Source organism: Salmo salar, chromosome 12 (genome assembly GCF_965601325.2).
Source record: "Salmo salar chromosome 12, fSalSal1, whole genome shotgun sequence".
Taxonomy (NCBI): Eukaryota; Metazoa; Chordata; class Actinopteri; order Salmoniformes; family Salmonidae; genus Salmo; species Salmo salar.
Genome location: NC_138302.1, coordinates 59,404,663 through 59,431,031, shown reverse-complemented (window position 1 = coordinate 59,431,031; position 26,369 = coordinate 59,404,663). Strand labels below are relative to the sequence as shown.

Genomic DNA, 26,369 nt, shown 5'->3' with positions numbered 1-26,369 from the left:
AAAGAGAAACGAAGTCCATCATTACTTTGACAATACTGAAAATTTCAAGAACTTTGAAAGTTGCTTCAAGTGCAGTCGCAAAAACCATCAAGCGCTATGATGAAACTGGCTCTCATGAGCGCCTCAGGAAAGGAAGACCCAGAGTTTCCTCTGCTGCAGAGAGTAAGTTAATTGGAGTTATCTGAGGTGCAGTTTGCAGCCCAAATAAACGCTTCAAGAGTTCAAGTAAGAGATACATCTCAACATCAACTGTTCAAAGGAGACTGCTTGAAATCAGGCCTTTGTGGTTGAATTGCTGCAAAGAAACCACTACTAAAGGACACCAATAAGAAGAAGAGACTTGCTTGGGACAAGGAACACGAGCAACGGACATTAGACCGGTGGAAATCTGTCCTTTGGTCTGATGAGTCCAAATTTGAGATTTTTGGTTCCAACCGCCGTGTCTTTGTGAGACGCAGAGTAGGTGAACGGATGATCTCTGCATGTGTGGTTCCCACCGAGAAGCATGGAGGAGGTGGTGTAATAGTGTGGGTTTGCTTTGCTGGAGACACTGTCAGTCATTTATTTAGAATTCAAGGCACACTTAACCAGCATGGCTACCACAGCATTCTGCAGCGATACGCCATCCCATCTGGTTTGCGTTTAGTGGGACTATCATTTGTTTTTCAACAGAAAAATGACCCAGAACACACCTCCAGGCTGTGTAAGGTCTATTTGACCAAGAAAGAGAGTGATGGAGTGCTGCATCAGATGACCTGGCCTCCACAATCACCCGACCTCAACCCAATTGAGATGGTTTTTGATGAGTTGGACCGCAGAGTAAATGAAAAGCAGCCAACAAGTGCTCAGCATATGTGGGAACTCCTTCAAGACGGTTAGAAAAGCATTCCTCATGAAGCTAGTTGAGTGTGCAAAGCTGTCATCAAGGCAAATGGTGGCTACTTTGAAGAATCTAAAATCTTTGTTTTGTTCAACACTTTTTTGGTTACTACATTATTCCATATTTGTTATTTCATAGTTCATCTTCATTATTATTCTACGATGCGATGTGCTGCACTCTACTGTCCTGAACTATACCTTACTCTACTCTGCTGTATTGTACTGCCCTGTACTCTACTGTGTTGCGCTGTGATGTCCAAACTTGTGAAACATGAGAAGAATTCATATCCTTAATTATGCATTTCTGTGTAGAACAGATCAGGCACCCATGATATAATTCCGGTACCGTAATTCAATTACCAGGTGTAAAACCACTTCACTTACTGTAGTTCAATAACCAAGATGTATTTTCAAATTCAAGGTGCCATGTCATATCTGATACCCCATTCTTTCTGCAGACATCTTCGAATCTTAATTTGGAGCCGATATTTAACAGAGTTTTGGGAAAACGTAGTCACAAACTGAGGGAGATTTTACCATTATTCCGTTACCAAAGTTTGCATCTGCACTCTTCTTCTACTAAATTAGTTTTTGTAAAAGATGTCAGTGGAAATGTTAAAAGTAGTCCTCGTGCATAGAGTTGTATGGTTTGTTAAACTTTGAAATCAATGTTTTTTGTTTGGCATACAATTTAAAAAGTGTAAAAAGAGAGTAAAGGCGTAATTCTGTTACCGTGGAAATGCCCAAAAAGCATTTCAAACATCCTTCCTCTCAATGAGGTATCTATGTAATAATTGCGAGGACAATCTGAGATACCAAAAATATTTTCCGCTCCCGCTGGCATGGGATCGCCCACATAGTGCAACACTTTTGACCTAGGCGCATATAGGTAATAGGGTGCCATTTAGAATTCATCTCTGAAAGGATCAAATGACTGTTTGATATTATAATGTGATCAGTGTGATCAAGATAATAGCCTCATGATGTTTGCCTTCTCTTCCTAGAGCCCTAGCTCTAGTTATTTATGGATCAGTAAAGGCTATGGAAGGATGTATGTGTAGTTTGTGCACGGTTCTCTGGATGCTGCAGGCCTCTACAGAGCTACAGGACGGCCCTAGAAACCCATACAGAATTGATGCACAGGTTACACCTCCGGAAGTTGTTATAATTACTATTTAAGTCTATGGAATGGGGTGAAAACCATGAGCCTCCTTGGTTTTGTATTGAAGTCAATGTACCCAGAGGACGGAAACCAGCTGTCCTCCGGCTACACCATGGTGCTACCCTACAGAATGCTGTTGAGGTTACTGTAGACCTTCATTGCAAAAGTGTTTTTTAATCAATTATTTGGTGACATGAATATATTTAGTATAGTTTTGTCTAAAAAGGATAACTTGAATGTGTCACTGTTTCTATGAAATTCACTGTGGATGGACCTTCCCCATTGTTCTCTGAGGAGCCTCCACTGATCTACAACTATGCTCTAAAAGCTGCAGTCTTGTAGGAAAGGTGAATAAATAGCTATATTTTGGTAACATTGACTTTACTTCAAGCCTGCAGGTATAATGTATTATAATGTGTTGTACAAATTACTTGTCATAAGCATGTATGGCTCGACGTTTCCATCTTAGAATTAAACATGTGCTCTCTTTAGTTTAGTCAAGTCAGGCATCGCTGTAGTTTAGAGTTTTTTTTATTTTAAATTGGTAGTTAATGTATTTTGCCAAAATGACTCAGATGTTCCAGAGCCCATAGCACAGTCAGTGAGATGTCAATTAACCCACCTGCTGTTGAATGCTGGGCCAGGTGTTTGTTTTCCTCAATAAAAGCTCAGTGGCTACAGCTCTGGACCCAAATATGAATTACCCCCAGAAACCGGTTTAAAATCACAACAAAATATGAAAAACAAGAAAGAAAGCCTCAGAGGGGTATACCAAAAAGCAGGATTATGGAGTTAGCCAGCTCACTTGTCTCAATATTCTGATAAAACATTTTATTTTGTAGAAAGATAAGCTTGAAATGGGCATGGTCTAATTTATTTAACAAACGAAAAGACAATGAATGTCGTTTTCAAACATAATTTTGAGCTATAGTTTGAGTTAGACTACTTGTTACATTGTATTTTTTCATTTGGTTCGGTTGGTTCCTAAACAAAACCGCGTATCGATGCAAGTTATTTATTTATTGGACCATAACACTAAGGATAAATCAATTATTCGATTATCATGAAGCATCACTTGCGTGTCCCAATCTTCATATGACTGACCGGCTCGATTCAGTCTTATGCAGCAAAATTTGAAATTGTGTTGTTTTTTGTTTTTTTACATTGGATGAAAGTAGAGACTCAGAGCTAGAAAATCGTATATCATACACTACAGTTGAGGAACAATGGAAAGTAATTCTGCTTTGAAAGTTGATAGACTTTTGAGAAAATGGCCCCTGAATGTTTTGGTACACCTAATGGAGAGCTCTTATTTGTCTACACCCATTCAGAATCATTCACACCCTCTTAAGCTTTAGCCCCATCCATCTCTTTAAGGATTCAAGTGAAGCCATGTGCTAAACAGAGTGAGTACGGTAGTGTACTCGACAACCAAAGATTTCAAGACTAAACGCTGGTTTATACTACGTCTATCGACATGTCTGTAAAACTTGTCGCAATGACATCATGAACATTGTTGTCCAACATCAAACTTGTCATTGTGAAAAACTATAAGACACAAAAACATAAACACAGCAGTCTGGTGGTCCAAAATAGCAGAACTTATGTATTTTAACACTAACAAACCCATCCGTTAAAAAAATGAATTTAGTATATGTCAATCTACCAAACCGGGCAACTTTCTAAACAATGTTTTTATTCGATTCTAGCTTGTTAGCTAGCTAACGTTAAGTTAGCTGGCTAGCCAGTTCAAATAATGACCATATCATATAGCTGACAATGTCTTAACTTTAGCTCATTTGTATTCATTATTACAAGAAAATAAACTCACAACAAGATCCTTATTTACAAGTTAAAGGCGAGCAAATTACAGAAAACAGCTGATGGTTGTGAGTGTGACAAAATAAAAGCAGGGCATTCTACCGAAGAAATTTAGAACTTGGACACTGTCTCGTTGGGCTAAAGTTATATCCTAATTTGACTTCAGTGCAGGTCATGTTGTTCTTCACATTACCGTCTCTGTAAAACACACACTATATCAAATAAAATCAAAGTGCATTTATCACATGCACAGGATACAGGATTGTCTTCCCTGTGGCTCAGTTGGTAGAGCATGGTGTTTGCAACGCCAGCATGGTGTGTGCAACGCCAGGGTTGTGGGTTCGATTCCCACAGGGGTCAGTACATTAAAAAAAATAAAATATATATATATATGAAATGTATGCATTCACTACTGTAAGTCGCTCTGGATAAGAGCGTCTACTAAAATGTATATACAGAAGGTGTAAACAATACAGTGAAATGGTTACTGGCATAGTATTTTGTTTAGACATGTACATTGAGGGGAAAAAGTATTTGATCCTCTGCTGATTTTGTACGTTTGCCCACTGACAAAGAAATTATCAGTCTATAATTTTAATGGTAGGTTTATTTGAACAGTGAGAGACAGAATAACAACAAAAAAATCCAGAAAAACGCATCGTTTATTCGTATTTACAGATGGCATACAAGTTTTTTAAATTAAGGCACATGAAAGTTCACATGTTCCAGAAGGCATTTCTGCCCCCAAAAAAATGCATTTTGATAACTAAAATGTTTACGTTGAAATGCCTGGCCTGTTAAGTAGTGACGTGCGACATACGTCTAGTTTCCTGAAAGGAGTCACATATTACCTTTGCTTTGGTCTTCCAACATGTGGGAAGAAACTGCGCAATGGCCTCTGACAGCGATGTGAATAGGCTATATTCAGTAGCCTATATCCCCACTATTGTCCCCATCTCCCCAAATCTGCATAGGATGCACTCAAATTTACATGTTATTAATTTAGCAAGACTGCACAAGAGTCATTTACAGTAGTGAGTGCATACAATTTCGCCAGTTATCAGTTGCCGCCTTCATCCGCCTTTCCAGACGTTTGGGAGATGGGAGTCCTGTATCCACTTGGTCAGCCTTTGAGGACGTGTGGCTTTGTAATTGGATTTGTCCATCTCCTAGACTGGCTGCCTGCCAGGGTTTGAGAGCCCAGTCTACCCTAAATCTTCTCATAACCCTGGTTGGGGGCCCTAACCGGGTGCTGTCAACCGGAGCCAGCTGAGCCTGAGACTACTGAGGTAGCATGCAAGGCAGAGCAACACTCCCAGCTAAATGCGCTGCTACTCACAGAATGTTTCAGAGCTCTCAAGTTATGATTTCATCAAATGTTCACAGTCAAACAACCAATAATAATGTGCCACTCTGGTTATTTTCCTGTGTTTGGTCCGGACTGCACTCTCACTGGCAGCGAACCCGCACCATGAAAATAATTTAAAATCGGACAGAGACCACCCTTTTTGAGCGAACCACGGTGATTTGTTTAGTGCAGACAGAACAAACCGAACTAAGGGGTAAACGCACCAGAGTTCCGAAAAGAAATGCAACAAACCATTTTAGTGTGAAAGTCCCTTTAGTTTAGCTTTTTTAATGAAGCATAAAATCAATAGTTATTTCTGGTTGCTTATCAAAGTTAGCCAGCTAACTCATTGATCCTGCTTTGTGCTAAGTTCGCAGATATGTACAGTTGAGTGAGTGGCACTGTCTCTGGGCTTGTCTCTCTCTCTCTCTCTCTGCTGTTATCCACGCGTGGCTGGTCACATGCCGCCTTACACAGGCGCACACTCCGATATCAGTTGGCACAAAGCAAGGCAGTTTCCTGTGAACGCTTGTCTTGGGTGAGCCGTAATTGCTATGGCATGTCTTTACACACCCTTTGGTTGAATTCACAAATGCATCTCTATGTCTCGCTGAAATCCTCCAATGTCTCTATCTCACTCTGTGGAAACAAATGGCTTTAATTAGGGCATCAGCATCCAGCCAGTGACAGGGGCAGAGACAGACAGCGATAGAGGTCGACAGGAGGAAAGGGTGGCGACAGACAGACTGGGCTCAGCTATGATGGCCATAACAATCACCTCACATTGATTTCCTATAACTAGATGTGTCTCGACACACAATTCTGCCTAATCTGTAGCTGATTTTTGCAATAAACGTTGTTGTTATGACCATAGAAGACAAACGCAGAAGTGCAGAAGGAGAGAGAGAAAAGGGAGAGGGGTGAAAGGATATCCCACAGGGTGGGTGGAACATGGGGTGAGGGGGTTGGGGCATTATTACTAGCCTGGTCCAAGATCTCTTTGTGCAGTCTTGCCAAATCCTATGGTAATTGTCACGCCAAACACCACAGGTGTTTACAAGACAGACAAAAAAACGGATCTAGGAATCAGGCTACATTATTGCTTACACTGTCATGATCTCATGACAGTGAAAGGTCAAAGCATTTTTTCTTCATGATGAATACTGATTAGCAGAGGGGCGTCAACCAACCCAGACAGTCATGGAATGCAGATCTACTGCAATACATGTATTTTACAGTTTAGACAGAGAGGAGGAACACAAGCTACACACACACACACCTTCTCATGCTTCTTCTTCTCCTAGACTGATCAAATGAAATTAAACTGCAATAATGTCTTCCTCTGTGACTACTGTAAATAATAGGCTAGCATACCTTCACTTACTAACACATTGCTTACTACTTACTAACACAATGCCACACAGGGACGGACAAGCCATCTGGCAGATGGGCTGGTCCATTTTTAGGCCTGTGGGTCTGTCTAACTTGTATTTTTTTTGCACACAATTATCATTATCTGGCTAATAATTGTTTATGAATCAAATTAGATCCAACCAAATGAAGCATATAAGCATAAGACCTAAATGGACCGACTCCAAATGAGTCTAATGACAGAGGGAGGGAAAATGGTCCATGATCCAGGTCAACCAAACCTCATTCAGTGGGTTTTACTTTCCAGTTGAGAAGGAATGGGGGGTAGAAGGGGTAGATGAGGGTGAACAGAAGTGCCTTGCTGCAGTACATCTAGAGGTTTGTTTAATGGCCTGTGACTGAGTTGTAGTCGAGCTGATCCACTGAGAATCTTTCAAACGCATGGAAATACGTGTATGGATGCAAACCAAGGTCAGTTAACAGATTGCAGCTGGGTTCCACTTCAAACACATCAGAAACTGTTTTCTCAAGTCTTGCTAGTATAGCCAGCTACTATAGGACATGAATATGAAAACAGGCTGAGTAATTCAATAAACATTCATGCACAGTGTCAACCATACATACGCTCATACAAAGACATCAGTAGCTATGCACAGAACAAAGAACTGTGGTCTATTCCAGTCTGACCTCTTTACCCGCTGGATAAATCACACTGTACTGTAATGTACTATACTGTATATTAGGGCTCCCGAGTGGCGCAGCGGACTAAGGCACTGCATCTCAGTGCAAGAGGTGTTACTACGGTCCCTGGTTTGAATCCAGGCTGTATCACATCCGGCTGTGATTGGGAGTCCCATAGGGTGGCGCACAATTGGCCCAGTGTCGTCCTGGTTTGGCCGGAGTAGGCCATCATTGTAAATAAGAATTTGACTTGCCTAGTTAAATAAAAGGTTCATAAAAATATCCATCTAGAAATAAAAATGATTGGAAATATTATTCTAATAAATCTACTGTAATAAAATCACCAAGATGCTTCAAGGACTAAAGACATTTTAATACACGTTTTGATAATTTCATGAGTAAATTTGATTGTCTGTGTAAAGGATCATGGGCAGGTATATAAAGGCGGTGGTGAGACTTGTGAACTCTTCTTCATTAACATTTTCACACGACACCATTAATGCAGGTTAGTTTTGGTTCATTCTGAAACATACCAATGGTTGACACATCCTTCATAGGAAGTGACTAGGTTAATGAGCGGTTGGACAACATACCACACAAACCACAGGAAGTGTCATGACAAGGTAAATAATGATGTCATCGGTCATGACCTGTCAACGCAGTTATTATAGGTTTAACGGCATTGACTCTTCGTCATGGTTACGGAACATGTTTACGGAACACTCTGTTCAACTAGTGGTGCATGACTCCAGGATTTTTGGTGCACGACTCTTGCTCGACGACCAAAACACACTCAAACGGATACGTACACACTAGAGGTGGACCGATTAATCGGAATGGCCGATTAATTGGGGCCGATTTCAAGTTTTCATAACAATCGGTAATCGGTATTTTTGGCCACCGATTTGCCGATTATTATTGGGGTTTTTTGGGGGTTTTTTTACCTTTATTTAACTAGGCAAGTCAGTTAAGAACACATTCTTATTTTCAATGACAGCCTAGGAACGGTGGGTTAACTGCCTTGTTCAGGGGCAGAACGACAGAGTTTTACCTTGTCAGCTTGGGGATGCAACCTTATGGTTAACTAGTCCAACGCTCTAACCACCTGCTTTACGTTGCACTCCACGAGGAGCCTGCCTGTTACGCGAATGCAGTAAGAAGCCAAGGTAAGTTGCTAGCTAGCATTAAACTTATCTTATAAAAAAACAATCAATCAATCATGATCACTAGTTAACTACACATGGTTGATGATATTACTAGTTTATCTAGCCAGTCCTGCATTGCATATAATCGATGTGGTGCACATTCGCGAAAAAGGACCGTCTTTGCTCCGACGTGTACCTAACCATAAACATCAATGCCTTTCTTAAAATCAATACACAAGTATATATTTTTAAACCTGCATATTTAGTTAATATTGCCTGCTAACATGAATTTCTTTTAACTAGGGAAAATGTGTCACTTCTCTTGCAAACAGAGTCAGGGTATATGCAGCAGTTTGGGCCGCCTGGCTCGTTGCGAAATGTGAAGACTATTTCTTCCTAACAAAGACAGCCAACTTCGCCAAACGGGGGATGATTTAACAAAAGCGCCTTTGTGAAAAAAAGCACAATCGTTGCACGACTGTACCTAACCTTAAACATCAATGCCTTTCTTAAAATCAATACACAGAAGTATATATTTTTAAACCTGCATATTTAGCTAAAAGAAATCCAGGTTAGCAGGCAATATTAACCAGGTGAAATTGTCACTTCTCTTGCAAACAGAATCAGGGTATATGCAACAGTTTGGGCCGCCTGGCTCGTTGCGAACTGATTTGCCAGAATTTTACGTAATTATGACATAACATTGGAGGTTGTGCAATGTAACAGGAACATTTAGACTTATGGATGCCACCCGTTAGGTAAAATACAGAACGGTTCCGTATTTCACTGAAAGAATAAACGTGATACTTTCCGGATTCGACCATATTAATGACCTAAGGCTCGTGTTTCTGTGTGTTATTATGTTATAATTAAGTCTATGATTTGATAGAGCAGTCTGACTGAGCGGTGGTAGGCACCAGCAGACTCGTAAGCGTTCATTCAAAATAGCACTTTCGTGCGTTTTGCCAGCAGCCCTTCGCAATGCATTGCGCTGTTTATGACTTCAAGCCTATCAACTCCCAAGATTAGGCTGGTGTAACCGATGTGAAATGGCTAGCTAGTTAGCGGGGTGCGCGCTAATAGCGTTTCAAACGTCACTCGCTCTGAGACTTGGAGTAGTTGTTCCCCTTCCTCTACATGGGTAACGCTGCTTCGAGGGTGGCTGTTGTCGATGTGTTCCTGGTTTGAGCCCAGGTAGGAGCGAGGAGAGGGACGGAAGCTATACTGTTACACTGGCAATACTAAAGTGCCTATAAGAACATCCAATAGTCAAAGCTATATGAAATACAAATCGTATAGAGAGAAATAGTCCTATAATTCCTATAATAAATACAATCTAAAAATTCTTACCTGGGAATATTGAAGACTCATGTTAAAAGGAACCACCAGCTTTCATATTATGTTCTCATGTTCTGAGCAAGGAACTTAAACGTTAGCCTTCTTACATGGCACATAATGCACTTTTACTTTCTTCTCCAACACTTTGTTTTTGCATTATTTAAACCAAATTGAACATGTTTCATTATTTATTTGAGGCTAAATTGATTTTATTGATGTATTATATTAAGTTAAAAGTGTTCATTCAGTATTGTTGTAATTGTCATTATTACAAATAAATAAATAGAAATTAAATCGGCATCGGCTTTTTTTTGGTCCTCTAATAAATCGGTATCGGCGTTGAAAAATCATAAAATCGGTCGACCTCTAGTACACACCACCTCATTATTGCAATCTCCTACTAGGAAGACTACATTTGCGTTCTAGAGGACTGACATGAGCATGATGCTGCCCATTTTCTCATCCACTAATTTTGTTTGAAAATAGAAGGTGATGTGTAGGAACTAGAATATTTCAGTGATATTTCCGCTGTGCGCCACCTTGACAGATCCCATGGGACGATGGTGCGCACTCACAGTCATGTCTAAATTATAATAATAGGCTATACACTGACAACTCGAGCTTGGCTGCCAAATGTATAGGTGTCCCCATTAATATTTAAATTGATGAAGTGTGATCATAATCATAATTTTAGCAATCAATGGTAGATGTCCCTCCTAATAACAATGCCCCCATCCTGCTGATTTGAGCTGCATTTGCATTTAACATGCGTTTATGGATGATAAAGAGAACTTGCCATTTCCAAAAAGTTAATTGATAGCCCGTACTTTAGTGAACTTGCGCGAAACATTGCAAACCAAGAAATTGAGAGCTACAGCATTGCAATAGCCTATACATCTTTTGATTACCGATGCACGGTTCTGACTGTCTGCCTGGTAGCCGACATGCCTACCGATGCCTGGCTGTGCCCCTCCCCTCTCTCTCCCCCTCCCTTACTAGCTCTCTCTTTCTTTGCTGTAAAAGTTGTGAGAGTTAGTATTCTCGGAAGTAGCCTACGGCAACTAGTTTTCTCAATTGCAAAAATACTGAAACTTGACACCCAGAAATGGGAGTCGACAGGCAAGGAGTCGAGGAATCGATAATTTTGGAGTCGACTCCCCACCACAATTTTTTTTTTTTTAAAGTTAAATAAAGGTTAACTAGGCAAGTCGGTTAACTTCTTTGGGATAGAGGGCGGTATTTTGAAGACCGGATGAAAAGCGTGCCCAAAGTATACTGCCTGCTACTCAGGCCCAGAAGCCAGGATATGCATAGATTTGCATATTGCATATTGGTAGATTTGGATAGAAAACACTCTAAAGTTTCGGAAACTGTTAAAATAATGTCTGTGAGTATAACAGAACTGAAATGGCAGGCGAAACCCCGAGGACAAACCATTAAAAAAAATTACAAATTCAGCATACCACTGATTTCAATGGCTGGCACTTTTATAATAGGGTGAAATCATCCCCGATTGCAGTTCCTAGGGCTTCCACTAGATGTCAACAGTCTTTAGAAAGAGTTTAAGGCTGGGTTTTGGAAAAATGAGGGAGAAGTTGTAAGTGGCTCCCATTTTGGCTGTAGTGTTTCCAAGCGCATGGCCGAGAGAGTGCGTTCTTTTTGTTTATATCCGGTAAAGACAATAACGATTCTCCGTCTTAAATTGTATCATTTATTTGCGTATTAGGGTACCTAAGGTTTGATTATAAACGTTGATTGACTTGTTTGGATAAGTTTATTGGTAACGTTTGGGATTCATTTTGTATGCATTTTAAAGGAGGGAAACCGAGTGGATTATTGACTGAAGCGTACCAGCTAAACTGAGTTTTTATGGATATAAAAAAGGACTTTATCGAACAAAGGGACCATTTGTAATGTAACCTTTTGGAGTGCCAACAGAAGAAGATCTTCAAAGGCATATATTATATCGCTATTTCTGACTTTCGTGTCGCAACTCCCTGGTTGAAAATGATTTGTTATGCATTTGTGTGCTGGGCGCTGTCCTCAGATAATTGCATGGTTTGCTTTCGCCGTAAAGCCGTTTTGAAATCTGACACAGCGGCTGGATTAACAACAAGTTAAGCTTTATTTTGATGTATTGCACTTGTGATTTCATGAAAGTTAAATATTTATAGTATAATATAGTAGAAGTAGAATTTCGTGCTCTGCTATTTCACCGGATGTTGGCCAGATGAGAAGCTAGCATCCCAATGATCCGCAAGAAGTTAAGAACCAATTCTTATTTACAATGAGGGTCTACCTCGGTCAAATCCTCCCCTAACCCGGACGACGCCGGGCCAATTGTGCGCCACCCTATGGTATGTTCCAAGTCAAATTCTCCCAAGAAATTAGCCTGGTTCCAGATCTGCCTCTCCAACTCATACAGTCAATGTTGGAGCCGTGACACTGACCGAAGGAGTTGGCAAGATGGCACAAACAGATCTAAGACCAGGCAACCAAGAAAGAATCTATGTCCAGAAATCTGCTGCAGGTCTGGAAATAGACAGCAATAAAGGGCTGCTGGCTGACTGCACCACAGTAAATGTTGTTTAGTCAGCTACCTACTCAGCACTATTAGACCCCGATGCCAGAGTATAGCCCTTATAACTCCCAACTGAACTGATCTCAGACAGCCTTGCAAATGAGCTTAAGCTGTCAGCTTAAAAGCTTTTCCTGAAACTGAGACGTCCTCTCAGCTGTGATGGCCCTATTGCGGTCAACACACACACTGCCGTGAACACACACGCACGCACATGCACGTACACAGACATGTATGAATGCAGGCATAGGCACACATGCACGCACGTGCGCACACACACACACACACACACACACACACACATACAAAGAGCCAACCAAGACTTCAGCAACATGCTGCAGTGTGTAGCTCCATTTCTCATTAAAAAGCAGTGAGAGCAGCTTCGTTTCTTCATGATGCACTATGGTCATACCCTGCTCCAGGGGGGATAAAAGGGTTTCAGTGTTTGCTCTTTGCTGCAAGTACAGTCTAAAATGAGTTACAATATTTCAATCCAAGTAGGATAATACACGTGTCTGGCATCTGCTTGACACAGCATCTTACCCTTTAGTGGTGAGCAAAGATCACTGCATTTCTTACTTCAGTACAAGGTAGATTGACTGACAAAAAGTGTGTGGGATGTTGTTTGTTAGAAACATGTCTAACAGAGGGGCTCCATTGTGGCATGTATCAGACTATTTAGTTGTGGAATTCATCAGCCACTTGTCTTGAGGGCTATATTGTCTGCCTTTTCTATTCTTCTACAAACAGGTTGGAGGGTAGAGGATTCTATATGTGGTCCTGTGCGGCTTGGTTGGTAAGAGCATGGCTATAGCAATGCCAAGGTTGTAAGTGCAATTATTGCAGGGATCACATACACTTACTAAACATGTATGCACTCACTATAATGTAAGTGGCTATGGGTAAAAGTGTATGCTAATTGGCAGGTACGTGATCAAGAGGATGTATTGTACCTTCATCCTCTTAATGTGTCAACTTGGAGAAGCCATTGGGTTTAGAGGAGAGCAGGAGAAAGATCTACAACCAGCTACAATATATTCAACTCTGCTGGGTTGATTTAAGTTAGATTAGGAATGAAGGGGATATGAGGGCTGGCTCAGTCAGTCAGACTGTTGGAAATCGAGTTGAAAATTGAGTTAGCTGAAAAACAGAGTGTCTCAAATTAGGCACCTAAACCCAGGCTGCAGGATGCGTTCCACGCTGTCCGTCTGTCGGTTCTGATACAGTTACTGTACATACACACTCCTCCCTTATTAGTTCTCTCTCAAACTCCTCCATGAGTTTTGGTGGTCCCAACTTCTACAGTCACAGGTTGCGTCCCAAATGGCACCCTAAAGTAGTGCCTTATGAAGGGAATAGGGTGCCATTTGGGATGCATTCACATACTGTATTTAGCATCAGCAGAGAGACACTAAAACCATTTCATGATTCCATAATTCATGCTGACAACATACATTATTTATGGAGTTTCTGAACTGTTTGCCGGGAGAGAGAGATTCCCCAGTCAGACCCTCTATAGTTCCAGCTCTAACACATTTTTATTTATGAGTGTCTGAAAATTAAAGAAGATGATGTAAAATGAACTTACTCTGGGGCCAAAAATTATAGAACGTTATTGATTAAAAAGGACCCCTGATTCTTTCACTGTCTCCTCAAGACATCTGGTCGAAAGCTCTCTTCTCATCGCTTCGAGGCAAGTAACACTGAAACATGCATGAGAGCATCAGCTGTTCCGGACGACTGTGTGATCACTCTCTCTGCAGCCGATGTGAGTAAGACCTTTAAACAGGTCAACATTCACAAGACCGCAGGGCCAGACGGATTACCAGGACGTGTACTCCGAGCATGCGCGGACCAACTGGCAAGTGTCTTCACTGACATTTTCAACCTCTCCCTGTCCGAGTCTATAATACCACCATAGTCCCTGTGCCCAAGAACACTAAGCTAACCTGCCTAAATGACTACCGGCCCATAGCACTCACGTAGCCATGAAGTGCTTTGGAAGGCTGGTAATGGCTCACATCAACACCTTAACCAGAAACCCTAGACCCACTCCAATTTGCATACCACCCCAACAGATCCACAGATGACGCAATCTCTACTGCACTCCACACAGCCCTTTCCCACCTGGACAAAAGGAACACCTACGTGAGAATGCTATTCATTAACTACAGCTCTGCGGTCAACACCATAGTGCCCTCAAAGTTCATCACTAAGCTAAGGACCCTGGGACTAAACACCTCCCTCTGCAACTGGATCCTGGACTTCCTGACGGGCCGCCCCCCAGGTGGTGAGGGTAGGTAACAACACATCCGCCACGCTGATCGTCAACACTGGAGCCCCTCAGGGGTGCCTGCTCAGTCCCCTCCTGTACTTCTGGTTCACTCATGACTGTACGGCCAGGCACGACTCCAACACCATCATCAAGTTTGCCGATGACACAACAGTGGTAGGCCTGATCACCAACAACAATGAGACAGCCTTTCGGGAGGAGGACAGAAACCTGGCCGTGTGGTACCAGGACAACCACCTCGCTCAAAGACTGCAGCCACCCTAGTCATAGACTGTTCTCTATGCTACCACACGGCATGGGGTACCAAGTCTTGGTTCAAAAGGCTTCTTAACAGCTTCTACCGCCAAGCCATAAGACTCCTTAACAGCTAATCAAAGGGCTACCCAGACCCCTCTTTTACGCTGCTGCTACTCTCTGTTATTATCTATGCATACTCACCTTAATAACTCTACCTACATGTACATATTACCTCAATTACCTCGACTAACCGGTGCCCCCGCACATTGACTCTGTACCCCCTGCATATAGCCTCGATATTGTTATTTTACTGCTGTTGTTTAATTATTTGTTACCGTAAATTCCGGACTATAAGCCGCAACTTTTTTCCCAGGCTTTGAACCTCGCGGCTTAAACAATGACGCAGCTAATTTTTTTGCTTTTTCCCGCTTTAAATTTTTTTCTTAAAAAAAAACATTCTGTGACGTGCTCCGTTTTTTGGCGGCATGAAGCTTTCATTAGACCAATGAAATTGCCGAACGGGTTAAGGTCAAACAACTTTTTTGTTTACTGTTTAGATTAAATCGAGCGCTCTCAAACTTCCCATCATTCTGATTACGGTAGTCATTTTGTCACCCTCATCATGGCAAAGACACGGAGAAATGCATATGATGCAGCTTTCAAGTTGAAGGCGATTGATCTGGCTGTTGGAAAAGGAAATAGAGCTGCTGCACGGGAGCTTGGTCCTAACCTGTTTGGGATAGGGGGCAGTATTTTCACGGCCGGATAAAAAACGTACCCGGTTTAATCTGGTTATTACTCCTGCCCAGAAACTAGAATATGCATGTAGATTTGGATAGAAAACACCCTAAAGTTTCTAAAACTGTTTGAATGGTGTCTGTGAGTATAACAGAACTCATATGGCAGGCCAAAACCTGAGAAGATTCTATTTGGGAAGTGCCCTGTCTGACCATTTCTTGGCCTTCTGTAGCCTCTTTATAGAAAATACAGGATCTCTGCTGTAACGTGACATTTTCTAAGGCTTTAATTGGCTCTCAGAAGGCGCCAGAACGTGGAATGATAACTCTGCAGTCTCTGGGCGAAAAACAGTAGGGGTTTTGAACAATGGCACAGGTGCGCGCGTGCATGTGACGATTCCATTTTCTTCTTTCAGTGTTTGAACGGATACAACGTCTCCCGGTTGGAATATTATCGCTATTTTGATTTTAAACAGCGTTTGACATGCTTCGAAGTATGGTAATGGAATATTTTGACATTTTTTGTCACGAAACGCGCCGGCGCGTCACCCTTCGGATAGTGATTTGAACGCACAAACAAAACGGAGCTATTTGGATATAACTATGGATTATTTGGAACCAAAACAACATTGGGTGGTGAAGTAGAAGTCCCGGGAGTGCATTCTGACGAAGAACAGCAAAGGTAATCCAATTTTTCTTATAGTAAATCTGAGTTTGGTGAGTGCCAAACTTGGTGGGTGTCAAAATAGCTAGCCATGATGGCCGGGCTATCTCCTCAGAATATTGCAAAATGTGCTTTCACCGAAAAGCGATTTTAAAATCTGACACCGCGATTGCATAAAGGAGTTCTGTATCTATAATTCTTAAAATAATTGTTATGTTTTTTTGTGAACATTAATAGTGAGTAATTTAGTAAATTCACCGGAAGTTTTCGGTTGGTATGCTAGTTCTGAACAAAACATGCTAATGTAAAAAGCTGGTTTTGATATAAATATGAACTTGATTGAACAAAACATGCATGTATTGTATAACATAATGTCCTAGGAGTGTCATCTGATGAAGATCATCAAAGGTTAGTGCTGCATTTAGCTGTGGTTTTGGTTTTTGTGACATATATGCTAGCTTGAAAAATGGGTGTGTGATTATTTCTGGCTGGGTACTCTCCTGACATAATCTAATGTTTTGCTTTCGTTGTAAAGCCTTTTTGAAATCGCACAATGTGGTTAGATAAAGGAGAGTCTTGTCTTTAAAATGGTGTAAAATAGTCATATGTTTGAAAAAGTGACGTTTTTGCATTTTTGAGGTATTTGTAATTCGCGCCACTCTATACCATTGGATATTGGTGAGGCGTTCCGCTAGCGGAACGTCTGTCCCTAACAATGAGTCGATAAGACGTTGGAAACAGCAGCGTGAGGAATTGACTCAGTGCAAAAAGACAACTAAAGCTTACTGCAAATTTTTTATTTTTTGTTACAAGCCGTGTTTCGTTAAAGCCTACTTATTTTTTGTTACAAGCCGTGTTTCGTTAAAGCCTATTTATTTTTGTTACAAGCCGTGTTTCGTTAAAGCCTGTGTAAAGTTCATTTGTTTCAATGTACCGGTAGGCACCTGCGGCTTATAGACATGTGCGGCTTATTTATGTTCAAAATAATATATATTTTTAAATTCAGTGGGTGCGGCTTATATTCAGGTGCGCTTAATAGTCCGGAAATGACGGTACTTTAATTTAAAAAAAAATACTTAACACTTATTTTTCTTAAAACTGCATTGTTGGTTAAGGGCTTGTAAGTAAGCATTTTACTGTAAGGTCTACACCTGTTGTGTGACAAATAACATTTGAAAAGATGGACATTGGGTCGTTCCATATGACTTCAATCACTTTCTGACTCTACCCCTTTTGATTTGAACGAACTTTCCATATATGTTTGCCCATGGTAGAAGTGGTCAGAAAGTGACTTTTTGGACCTAAACGCCAAAATATTCAGGAGATAGAGGTGCTCAAGATTGACCCATGTTGCATACCTTACCCCTTCATGAGACATCTATCTTCATCACTGGAAAATATAAACAGTTAAGCTTTCAAATTACTTTGTCAAATTAGAAAAAAAGTTTAACACAACATTTTATTTTTTGTTTGTTCAAAGTCAATTATCTAAAAACCTAAACTCAGATGTTTTTCATGATCATATATGTTGTAGAAAAGACCCTATTTTACATAATCTGAGGTGTTTGTCTTCTGCCCACCATCGGTTGAGACACAGCACACTCTTGAATACAGGGTGGGTATCATGTTTTTTGCTGATAAATGTACTAAAATGTGAATACAATTAAAAATGTCTACTTTCAAATAGTACCATAAAGATGGTTGGGGGTCCACACATCACAGAATGCTGACTTAAAGCTGCAATATGTAACTTACATGGAAATGTGAGTTATAGAATTTTTTTTTTACATTTAGATGTGTCAGTCTCATTGAAAGCAAGTCTGAGAAGCAGTAGATCTGTTATATTTCCGCAAATGTTATGCTTCCTGTTTATTAAAATGTAGTTTTTGCATCTTTTACTTTCGGTTTTGTACACCAGCTTCAAACAATTGAAAATACAATATTTTTGGTTAAGGAAAAGATATTTCACAGCAGTTTAGATGGTACAATGATTCTCTACACCAGGGGTATTGAACTCTTACCCTATGCGGTCCAGAGCCTGCTGGTTTTCTGTTCTACCTGATAGTTAATTGCACACACCTGGTGTCTCGGGTCTAAATCAGTCCCTGATTAAAGGGAAACAATGAAAAAATGCAATGGAACTGGCTTGAGGTCCAGAGTAGAGTTTGAAGGCTCTACACTATACTTGCTTGTTTTGTCACATATACTGACTATTTGAACTTGAGCAACCAGGAAATGGTGGAGGGATTTCTGCATAGTGCATCTTTAAGTGGGAAAACCCATCGTTATAAATTAAACTGTCAATCCTCCATAAGAAAGTTATTGAAATCCTAGCAATCTATACTGAACAAATGTATAAAATGCAACATACAACAATTTCAAAGATTTTACTGAATTACAGTTCATATAAGGAAATCAGTCAATTGAAATAAATAAATTAGGCCCTAATCTATCAACATGATATGCATCTGTTGGTCACAGATACCGTTTCTTTTTGTTTTTTAAAGGTAGGGGCGTAGATCAGAAAATTGGTCAGTATGTGCTGTTACCACCATTTGCCTCATACAGTGCAACACATCTCCTTCGCATAGAGTTGATCTGGCTGTTGATTGTGGCCTGTGGAATGTTGCCCCAATCCTTTTCAATGGCTGTGCAAAAGTTGTTGGATATTGGCGGGAACTGGAACACGCTGTCATACATGTTGATCCACAGCATCCCAAACATGCTCAATGGGTGACATGTCTGGAGTATGCAAGCGATGGAAGAACTGGGACATTTTCAGTTTCCAGGAATTGTGTACAGATCCTTGCGACATGGGGCCGTGTATTATCATGCTGAAACATGAGGTGATGGCAGCGGATGAATGGCATGACAATGGGCCTCAGGATCTTGTCACGGTATCGCTGTGCATTCAAACTGCCATCGATAAAATACAATTGGTTTGTTGTCCATAGCTTATGCCTGCCAATACCATAACCCCACTGCCACCATGGGACACTCTGTTCACAACATTGACATCAACAAACCGCTTGCCCATACGACCCTATAAACGTGGTCTCTGGTTGTGAGGCCGGTTGGACATACTGCCAAATTCTCTAAAACCCATGTTGGAGGCAGCTTATGGTAGAGAAATGAAACATCAAATTCTCTGGCAAAAGCTCGGGTGGACATTCCTGCAGTCAGCATGCCAATTGCACGCTCCTTCAAAACTTGAGACATCTATGGCATTGTGTTGTGTGACAAAACTGCACATTTTAGAGTGGCCTTTTATTGTCCCCGGCACAAGGTGCACCTGTGTAATGATCGTTCTGTTTAATCAGCTTCTTAATATACCACACCTGTCAGGTGTATGGATTATCTTGGCAAAGGAGAAATGCTCACTAACAGGGATGTAAACAAATTTGTGCACAAAATTTAAGAGAAATAAGCTTTTTGTGCTTATGGAAACTTTCAGGGATCTTTTATATCAGCTCATGAAACATGGGACCAACACTTTACATGTTGCATTTATATTTTTGTACAGTTTAGGTAATACAATAGACATTCGCATTCAATTGGACATTTGACAGTGGATGGACCAGCGGCCATGTTTCTGATAGTAATTGGAAATTAAATGTTCAATTCAATTTATATTTAAATGGTGTACCAGCTAAAACGCAGTTGTCTGAAGAGAGAGGTCCATTCTATGAATTATATTTATATGATTGAAATGACACCCACCCTGTATTCTAGAGCATGCTGTGTCTCAACCGATGACGGGCACAACACAAACCTTTTTTTAGATAATTGACGTTAACGGTAAAGAAAAATGATCCAAACAATTTTTTTGTTTTTAAATCCCAAGAAATTTGAGAATATTTTGATAACCCTGTTTATAAACTTTAAATAAAGAGCATCTCTATCGCCTGAATGTTTTGGCATTCAGGTCCAAAAAGTCACTTTCTGATCATTTCTACCTTAGGCCAAAAGGTATGGAAGGTTTTGATTAAATCAAAAGGGGTGAGTCAGAAAGTGATTGAAATCATATGGAATGACCTCATGATTTGATTAATTATCCTACTGAAATGACCCTAAAGTGAAAAGGTGGTGATGCATCATCATGATGATCCACTACATTGGTCAGAGCAGACTGTGATCAGGTCAGAGGTCATGACCTTTAGTCTCTGAGACACTAATGCTGTCTTCATAACCAAGTGGGAAGGTGAAATTTACCACATACAACTGGGAAAAATCCACTTGAACGCCCCTCCAACTCGTAATTACTAGTGGGAAACTAATTTATCATCCGAGCTTCTTCTTCTCCCACATGCTGACCTCTGACATCAACTACTTAGGAAATGACCTCGATTGCAGCGTTTTAGGCAGTTAAATGTAAAACATTATTTCTAAAAAGCAATCTACTAATATGGTTTTTGAACACTATAATGAACACTATAATTTGTTTATAAGCATCACAGCTGTACTTTTAGTTTATGGTTGACGGGACTTGTTGACAATTGGCGTTTCTCAACGAGTTCAAAGCACTTGAATGCATCCAACTGGTAATTACGACGTCACAGCTGGTAATTACCACCGTCCCGCTTGGTTATGAACGCAGCAATCACAACGGCTCCTATCGACCTGATTAGATTGGTCAAAATATCAGTTAGTGGAAAATATATCAGAATTGGGCAGCCTATCTCAATGTATCACATTCTCTAAAATGAAGACAACCTGGCCTTGGCTTGAGAGACTAGCTATCTGAATGAGCCTTGCTTCTGTCCTTAACCTCTCTCACACGTTATAATCTTTCCCTTGTTGAGGATACATTCACAATAACTTTCGCCACATATTGTTTAACATGTTAATGCTGCATAATGTGGTGTTATGCATTTTCACTATTCTGTCGGAATATCTGAAGTATCCATACATTAGTAGACCTACTCACGTAAAGTGCATTGTGCGGATATTTTACCCAAATTATGTTGAATAAGAGTTATCTGTTGGAAATGTATGTTTATCTGGCTACTGGGTACTCTTGACCATGTACATTCACAAAAAAACGGCCCAAAATATTCGCATAAGAAATGCTTCTGTTCAAGATAAACTAAAAGCCATCAATGTTGTTCACTCTCGAATTGCAAGTTATGCAAGTGTCTACTCTAGCGATGGGTCGTTCGCGAAAGAACGGATCTTTTTGGTGAATCACATAAAGAGCCGTTCATTTGGCTCCCTGATTTGCATACTGTTACTGTTTTTTGTGTTGTTTAAAAACAATTATTTGCAAATAAATCTAAATCATTCTCTGAATATGGTGATTCCTCACAGCAGAAACAATAAATAGTAGAGAGAGCACGTCATTCTGGTCCACGTTCATTTTTGCAGTGCATAGAAAATTCTTAATTCCCCTTTTTTTTGCAGGCAATATAATACTTTGGCCAGCTAAAAAAGTATTTGAACATGCACATCACGATCTGACATAATCGTACCCTACTTTTGGGGTTTTAAATGAGAGCTTTGCAGTTTTTCATGGTTCGAGGTCGAATTTCAAGCATTTTGAATGAAGAGCTGTTTTCAAGCATTTTGAATTGAAGACCATCAAAACACAAACAATTAGATTAGAAAATACCAACCTTTCACTTGAGTCTCGTAATCCCCAATAATCTCCTTGTCCTTCTTGAATCTCGTATGAGATGACATTATTCTTTAGGGATAGATGATGGAAACCTATACGCCTCGCGACACCACAAAGTATCCTAGCCTACAAATCTCTTCGGCAAAGACCGTCAAATGCGTGAAGCAGGGAGGGCTACATGCGTTTCAGAGATTTCCAGGGTCTCAAAATGCACTTGAGGTTGCCCAGCGATCAAGGCGACGTTGAACTGGTTAAAAGTGCAAAACAGATCTGGACAACTCCCCTCTTTCCTCAACATAACATTTTTGAATCTCTCAACAACAACAAAATATGAAGAATCCGCATTTACTACATTTGGTCAATTATATGTTTCGATATAAACACTGCCTTGCAGTGGGGTGCATGAGCAAGAATTGCATCGTGCGATTTTTCCATACGCCTTTCCAGCCACCCTTTTTCTTGCGAGGTCTCTGTCTGCTGCAGCAAGAGTTGGATGCGAAAGTGGTCTCAGACTCCTCCCACACACCCCTCCCCTCACACACACACTCCCACGCTTACACACATGCAAAGGGTCGTTACAGTACAGTGGTTATGCACGTGGTGACATAGCAATTTAGAAGTGTTGCTGATATATGGTGACAGATCTTTAAAATGATGAGATTGAAAGAGGCACATCATAGCACAGACACTGGTGACCTGGAAATGATGGCACAAAATACCTACATTTGCAGGCTGCTTTATAGACCTCAATGCAGCCCTCTGAATACAACCCTCATAACAGAAGACCTAGCTATACTGTTGTAGGCTAATTATAATATCAACATTGTTTTAATGTTGGATAATATTTGTGTGTTTCATAATTCAACAGCCTTGGCAGTCATAACATAACAAACATTGTCAATGACACAGAATTCATGTTATTATTATTGCTATGACTAAACGGAAAGATTGAAGGTTTTTCTTGTCTCTCTGCTGGAAGGTATTATTCAGCAAGCCAAGCATGAGCCTTCAGGGAGAGTCATTGTGGCTGTATGACTCACATTTCTTCATAGCCTTCATTCTAAAGACAGAGTTTGAAGATTAGATTTACCAGTAATGCAAGATTACTTTGCACTCTCCCAATTCTGTGTCATGAGGTGTTCTTTTTTTGACCGTTGCTGATTGTCAAAACCTCGTGCACAGGATCAAATGTGGATACATGTGTACAGACATGTTTAACATATTTGTATTGTCTGAAGGTTTGTGTCTACTGATAATATGTGGAGTTTGCTAGAATTGTATTCCTGCATGATATAACATTTTACTCCAGGTAAAGGTATTCACAGTAGGCGGCAGGTAGCCTAGCGGTTAGAGCGTTGGGCCAGTAACTGAAAGGTTGCTGGTTAGAATCGCTGAGCTGCCAAGGCTCTGTCGATGTGCCCTTAAGCAAAGCACTTAACCCTATAATCGCTCCTTGTAAGTCGCTCTGGATAAGAGTGTCTGCTAAATGACAATATTTTTTTATTTTTTTAAGTCTTATTTTTAATATCATCCAAAATAAACAGTAGTGCACTGAAGGGTTTCACAGCAAAAGAAAGGAGCAAAATCAGAATGCTACGTTGACAGTGGCACTGTATACTATATGAACTCATATGGTTCCAGAGTGGTATTTTTAGAAGAGCATTCTTTCAGACACTTGGAACCCGATATTGGCCTGTGGCAGCCATCAACTGAACTTTGAACTTAGCCAAGATGCAAGATGTATCACCATGCATTTGCAAATACCATTTTTGTGACTCTTGAAGGAGAATCTTCTCTTTTCAAAACCGGGGGTAGCCCCAAACTCTTCTAACTCGACTCTGATCCCAAAGGCATTGCAGTGAAGGAGCCTGGGAAACGATAGCATCATCGCTGTTCTTGAGGCCCAACAAGGCTCCATTGTCTATTTCCCATTCAGTGGCTGCATCCAAAAGGCAACCTATTCCCTATTTTGTGCACTACAGTACCTTTAACCATGACCCATAGGACTCTGGTCAAACATAGTGCACTATTGGGATTAGGGTGCCATTTGGGACGCATTCTGAGTAATTTATTCATTCATGGGCCTCTTTACGAGCAATGCTGGTCAACCTCTACTGTAATAAGTGTTTTAAGACCAGTGATGTAAAGTACTTAAGTAAAAATACTTTAATTCACTACTTAAGTTGTTTTTTAGGGGGTATCTGTACTTTTCTTTACTATTTGTATTTTTAGCAACTTTTACTTTTACTTCCCTACATTCCAAAAGAAAATAATGTGCTTTTTACTCCATACATTTTCCTTGACACCCAAAAGTATCCCTGTGGCTCAGTTGGTAGAGCATGGTGTTTGCAACGCCAGGGTTGTGGGTTTGATTCCCACGGGGGGCCAGTACAAAAACAAAATGCATGAAATGAAAGTATTCACTAGTATAAGTCACTCTGGATAAGAGCATCTGCTAAATGACTAAAATGTAAATGTTAACCAATTCAAACACTTATCAAGAGAACATCCCTGGTCATCACTACTGCCTTTGATCTGGCAGACTCACTAAATGTAAATTGTGTTGGAGTGTGCCCCTGGGTGTTTGTCAATAAAAAATATTTTAAAAATTGTGCTGGTTTGTTTAATATAAGAAAGTTGAAATGATTTATACTTTTACTTTTACTTTTGATACTTAAGTACATATTAGCTATTCCATTTGCATTTGATAATTAAGTATATTTAAAACAAAATACTTTTAGACTTTTACTTAAGTAGTATTTTACTGGGTGACTTTCACTTTTACTTGAGTCATTTTCTATTAAGGTATCTTTACTTTTACATTAGGTATGACTCTCCACCAATGAGCTTTGAGAGGGAGGTGAGATTTAAAAAAAAATTATAATTATATATATATTTGTTTTTGTATTTTCTATTTTTTACATTTAATAACCTTTATTTAACTAAGCAAGTCAGTTAAGAACAAATTGTTATTTACAATGACGGCCTACACCGGCCAAACCCGGACGATGCTGGGCCAGTTGTGTGCCGCCCTATGGGACTCCCAATTACGCCCGGTTGTGATACAGCCTGGATTTAGGGAACAAGGGAAAGGGAAAGGGAAAGGGGAGTACCTAGTCAGTTGTCCAACTGAATGTATTCAACTGAAATGTGTCTTCCACATTTAACACAACAACCCCTCTGGATCAGAGAGGTGCGGGGGGCTGCCAACATCCACGTCTTCAGCGCCCGGGGAACAGTGGATTAACTGCCTTGCTCAGGAGCAGACAACAACAAGGACAGGTGAAGCAAGGATTTGACAGCTAGTAATTTTTTCAAACACAGCCAGGCTCTGGTAATATGACAACCTTTGACCCCTGAGATGGGCCATTAGTGGAGGAGAGACACCCAGGCCTTTAATGACTGACCCTGAACTGACCCCTGGGAAAGTAACACAGTGATAGATTAGACAACTGAAACACTGCCAGATAATGAATATAGATCACTTTAGGTCAAAAAACTATGACAATGTCAATGTTTCTTCAAGACACATTACTGTAATTTGTCTCCTCTCCTTTCAGTATGGGGTGGAATCTGTCACGTTTACATTGACTTTACTGTAGCACTGATTTGATGCTGATCTAGCCACAGTATTATTGAGATTGTAGTCAATAACTTTTCAAACAAGATTTTGTAGTGATAACTTTATTACTTGGATTTCCTCGTAGGAAATATTAAGCTTAGGACACAATGAAAACAATGATAAAACAGCAGATTGACGAACATTTGCTGGGCGTATACATTTTACTAGGTGTATAGTAACCTCCTCTTGCTGGGCTATGTTCAGAGTTGAATACCGTGTGCACAATGCACATTACACCAAACACACTACGTTGAACAGCGACGGTTCACTGCAGACACAGACACATGTGCTACTCTTATGAGTCCACCCCTTCCATGACTGCACATAACCCCATTGAGTGACAGTAGCATTCTTTTTCACTGACAGTGTTATCTCAGAATCTCCACAGGGCCTCTTAGCAAAGTGTAATAATATGCCTCAGTGGCAACCAGCCTCAAAGTCAACTCGGTTACATTTTAAATAGCTCTCCCTATTGTATTAGTGCTTCATTGACTCGACTGTTTGAAGATGTTCCAAAAATAAGAAGTTCTAAAAATATAACATTTTATAATCCCAGTGTACTTTTTGCAATGTCAGCTTTTGCTGTGATTGCGCCAAAGAACAAAGGAATTGGGTGTTGTCTTGTGGCAATAGTAGACTCTATTATATCATCGTATTATTACATGTCTAAGTCCCTGCCTTGTTATAGGTTTAGGCTATGTATGAATCCCTTACTTCCCTCTACATACAGTAGTCTTTAACATACACATGTTTTTCATCCTCGTATGTAATTGATTTCCTGATATTGATCTGGGGAAATTATTGATGTGTATAAAAAGCAAGTCATTTCACAGTGCCCTACTGTATGTCAGTGCTGTACGTGCCTACATATGGCCAGCC

At 40.4% G+C, this 26,369-nt stretch overlaps 1 protein-coding gene across 2 annotated transcripts in view; it reads right to left on the bottom strand.

The window, feature by feature from the left end:
- LOC106565341 (SLIT-ROBO Rho GTPase-activating protein 3) overlaps positions 1-22,354 on the bottom strand; it is a 78,180-nt gene extending 55,826 nt beyond the window's left edge. For both annotated transcript variants that reach the window (XM_014132336.3, XM_014132337.3), the window contains exon 1: positions 21,867-22,354. In XM_014132336.3, the coding sequence (XP_013987811.1) occupies positions 21,867-21,933 (67 nt within the window). In that variant the 5' untranslated portion in view covers positions 21,934-22,354. The remainder of the gene's footprint in view (positions 1-21,866) is intronic.
- Positions 22,355-26,369: the final 4,015 nt, after the last annotated feature.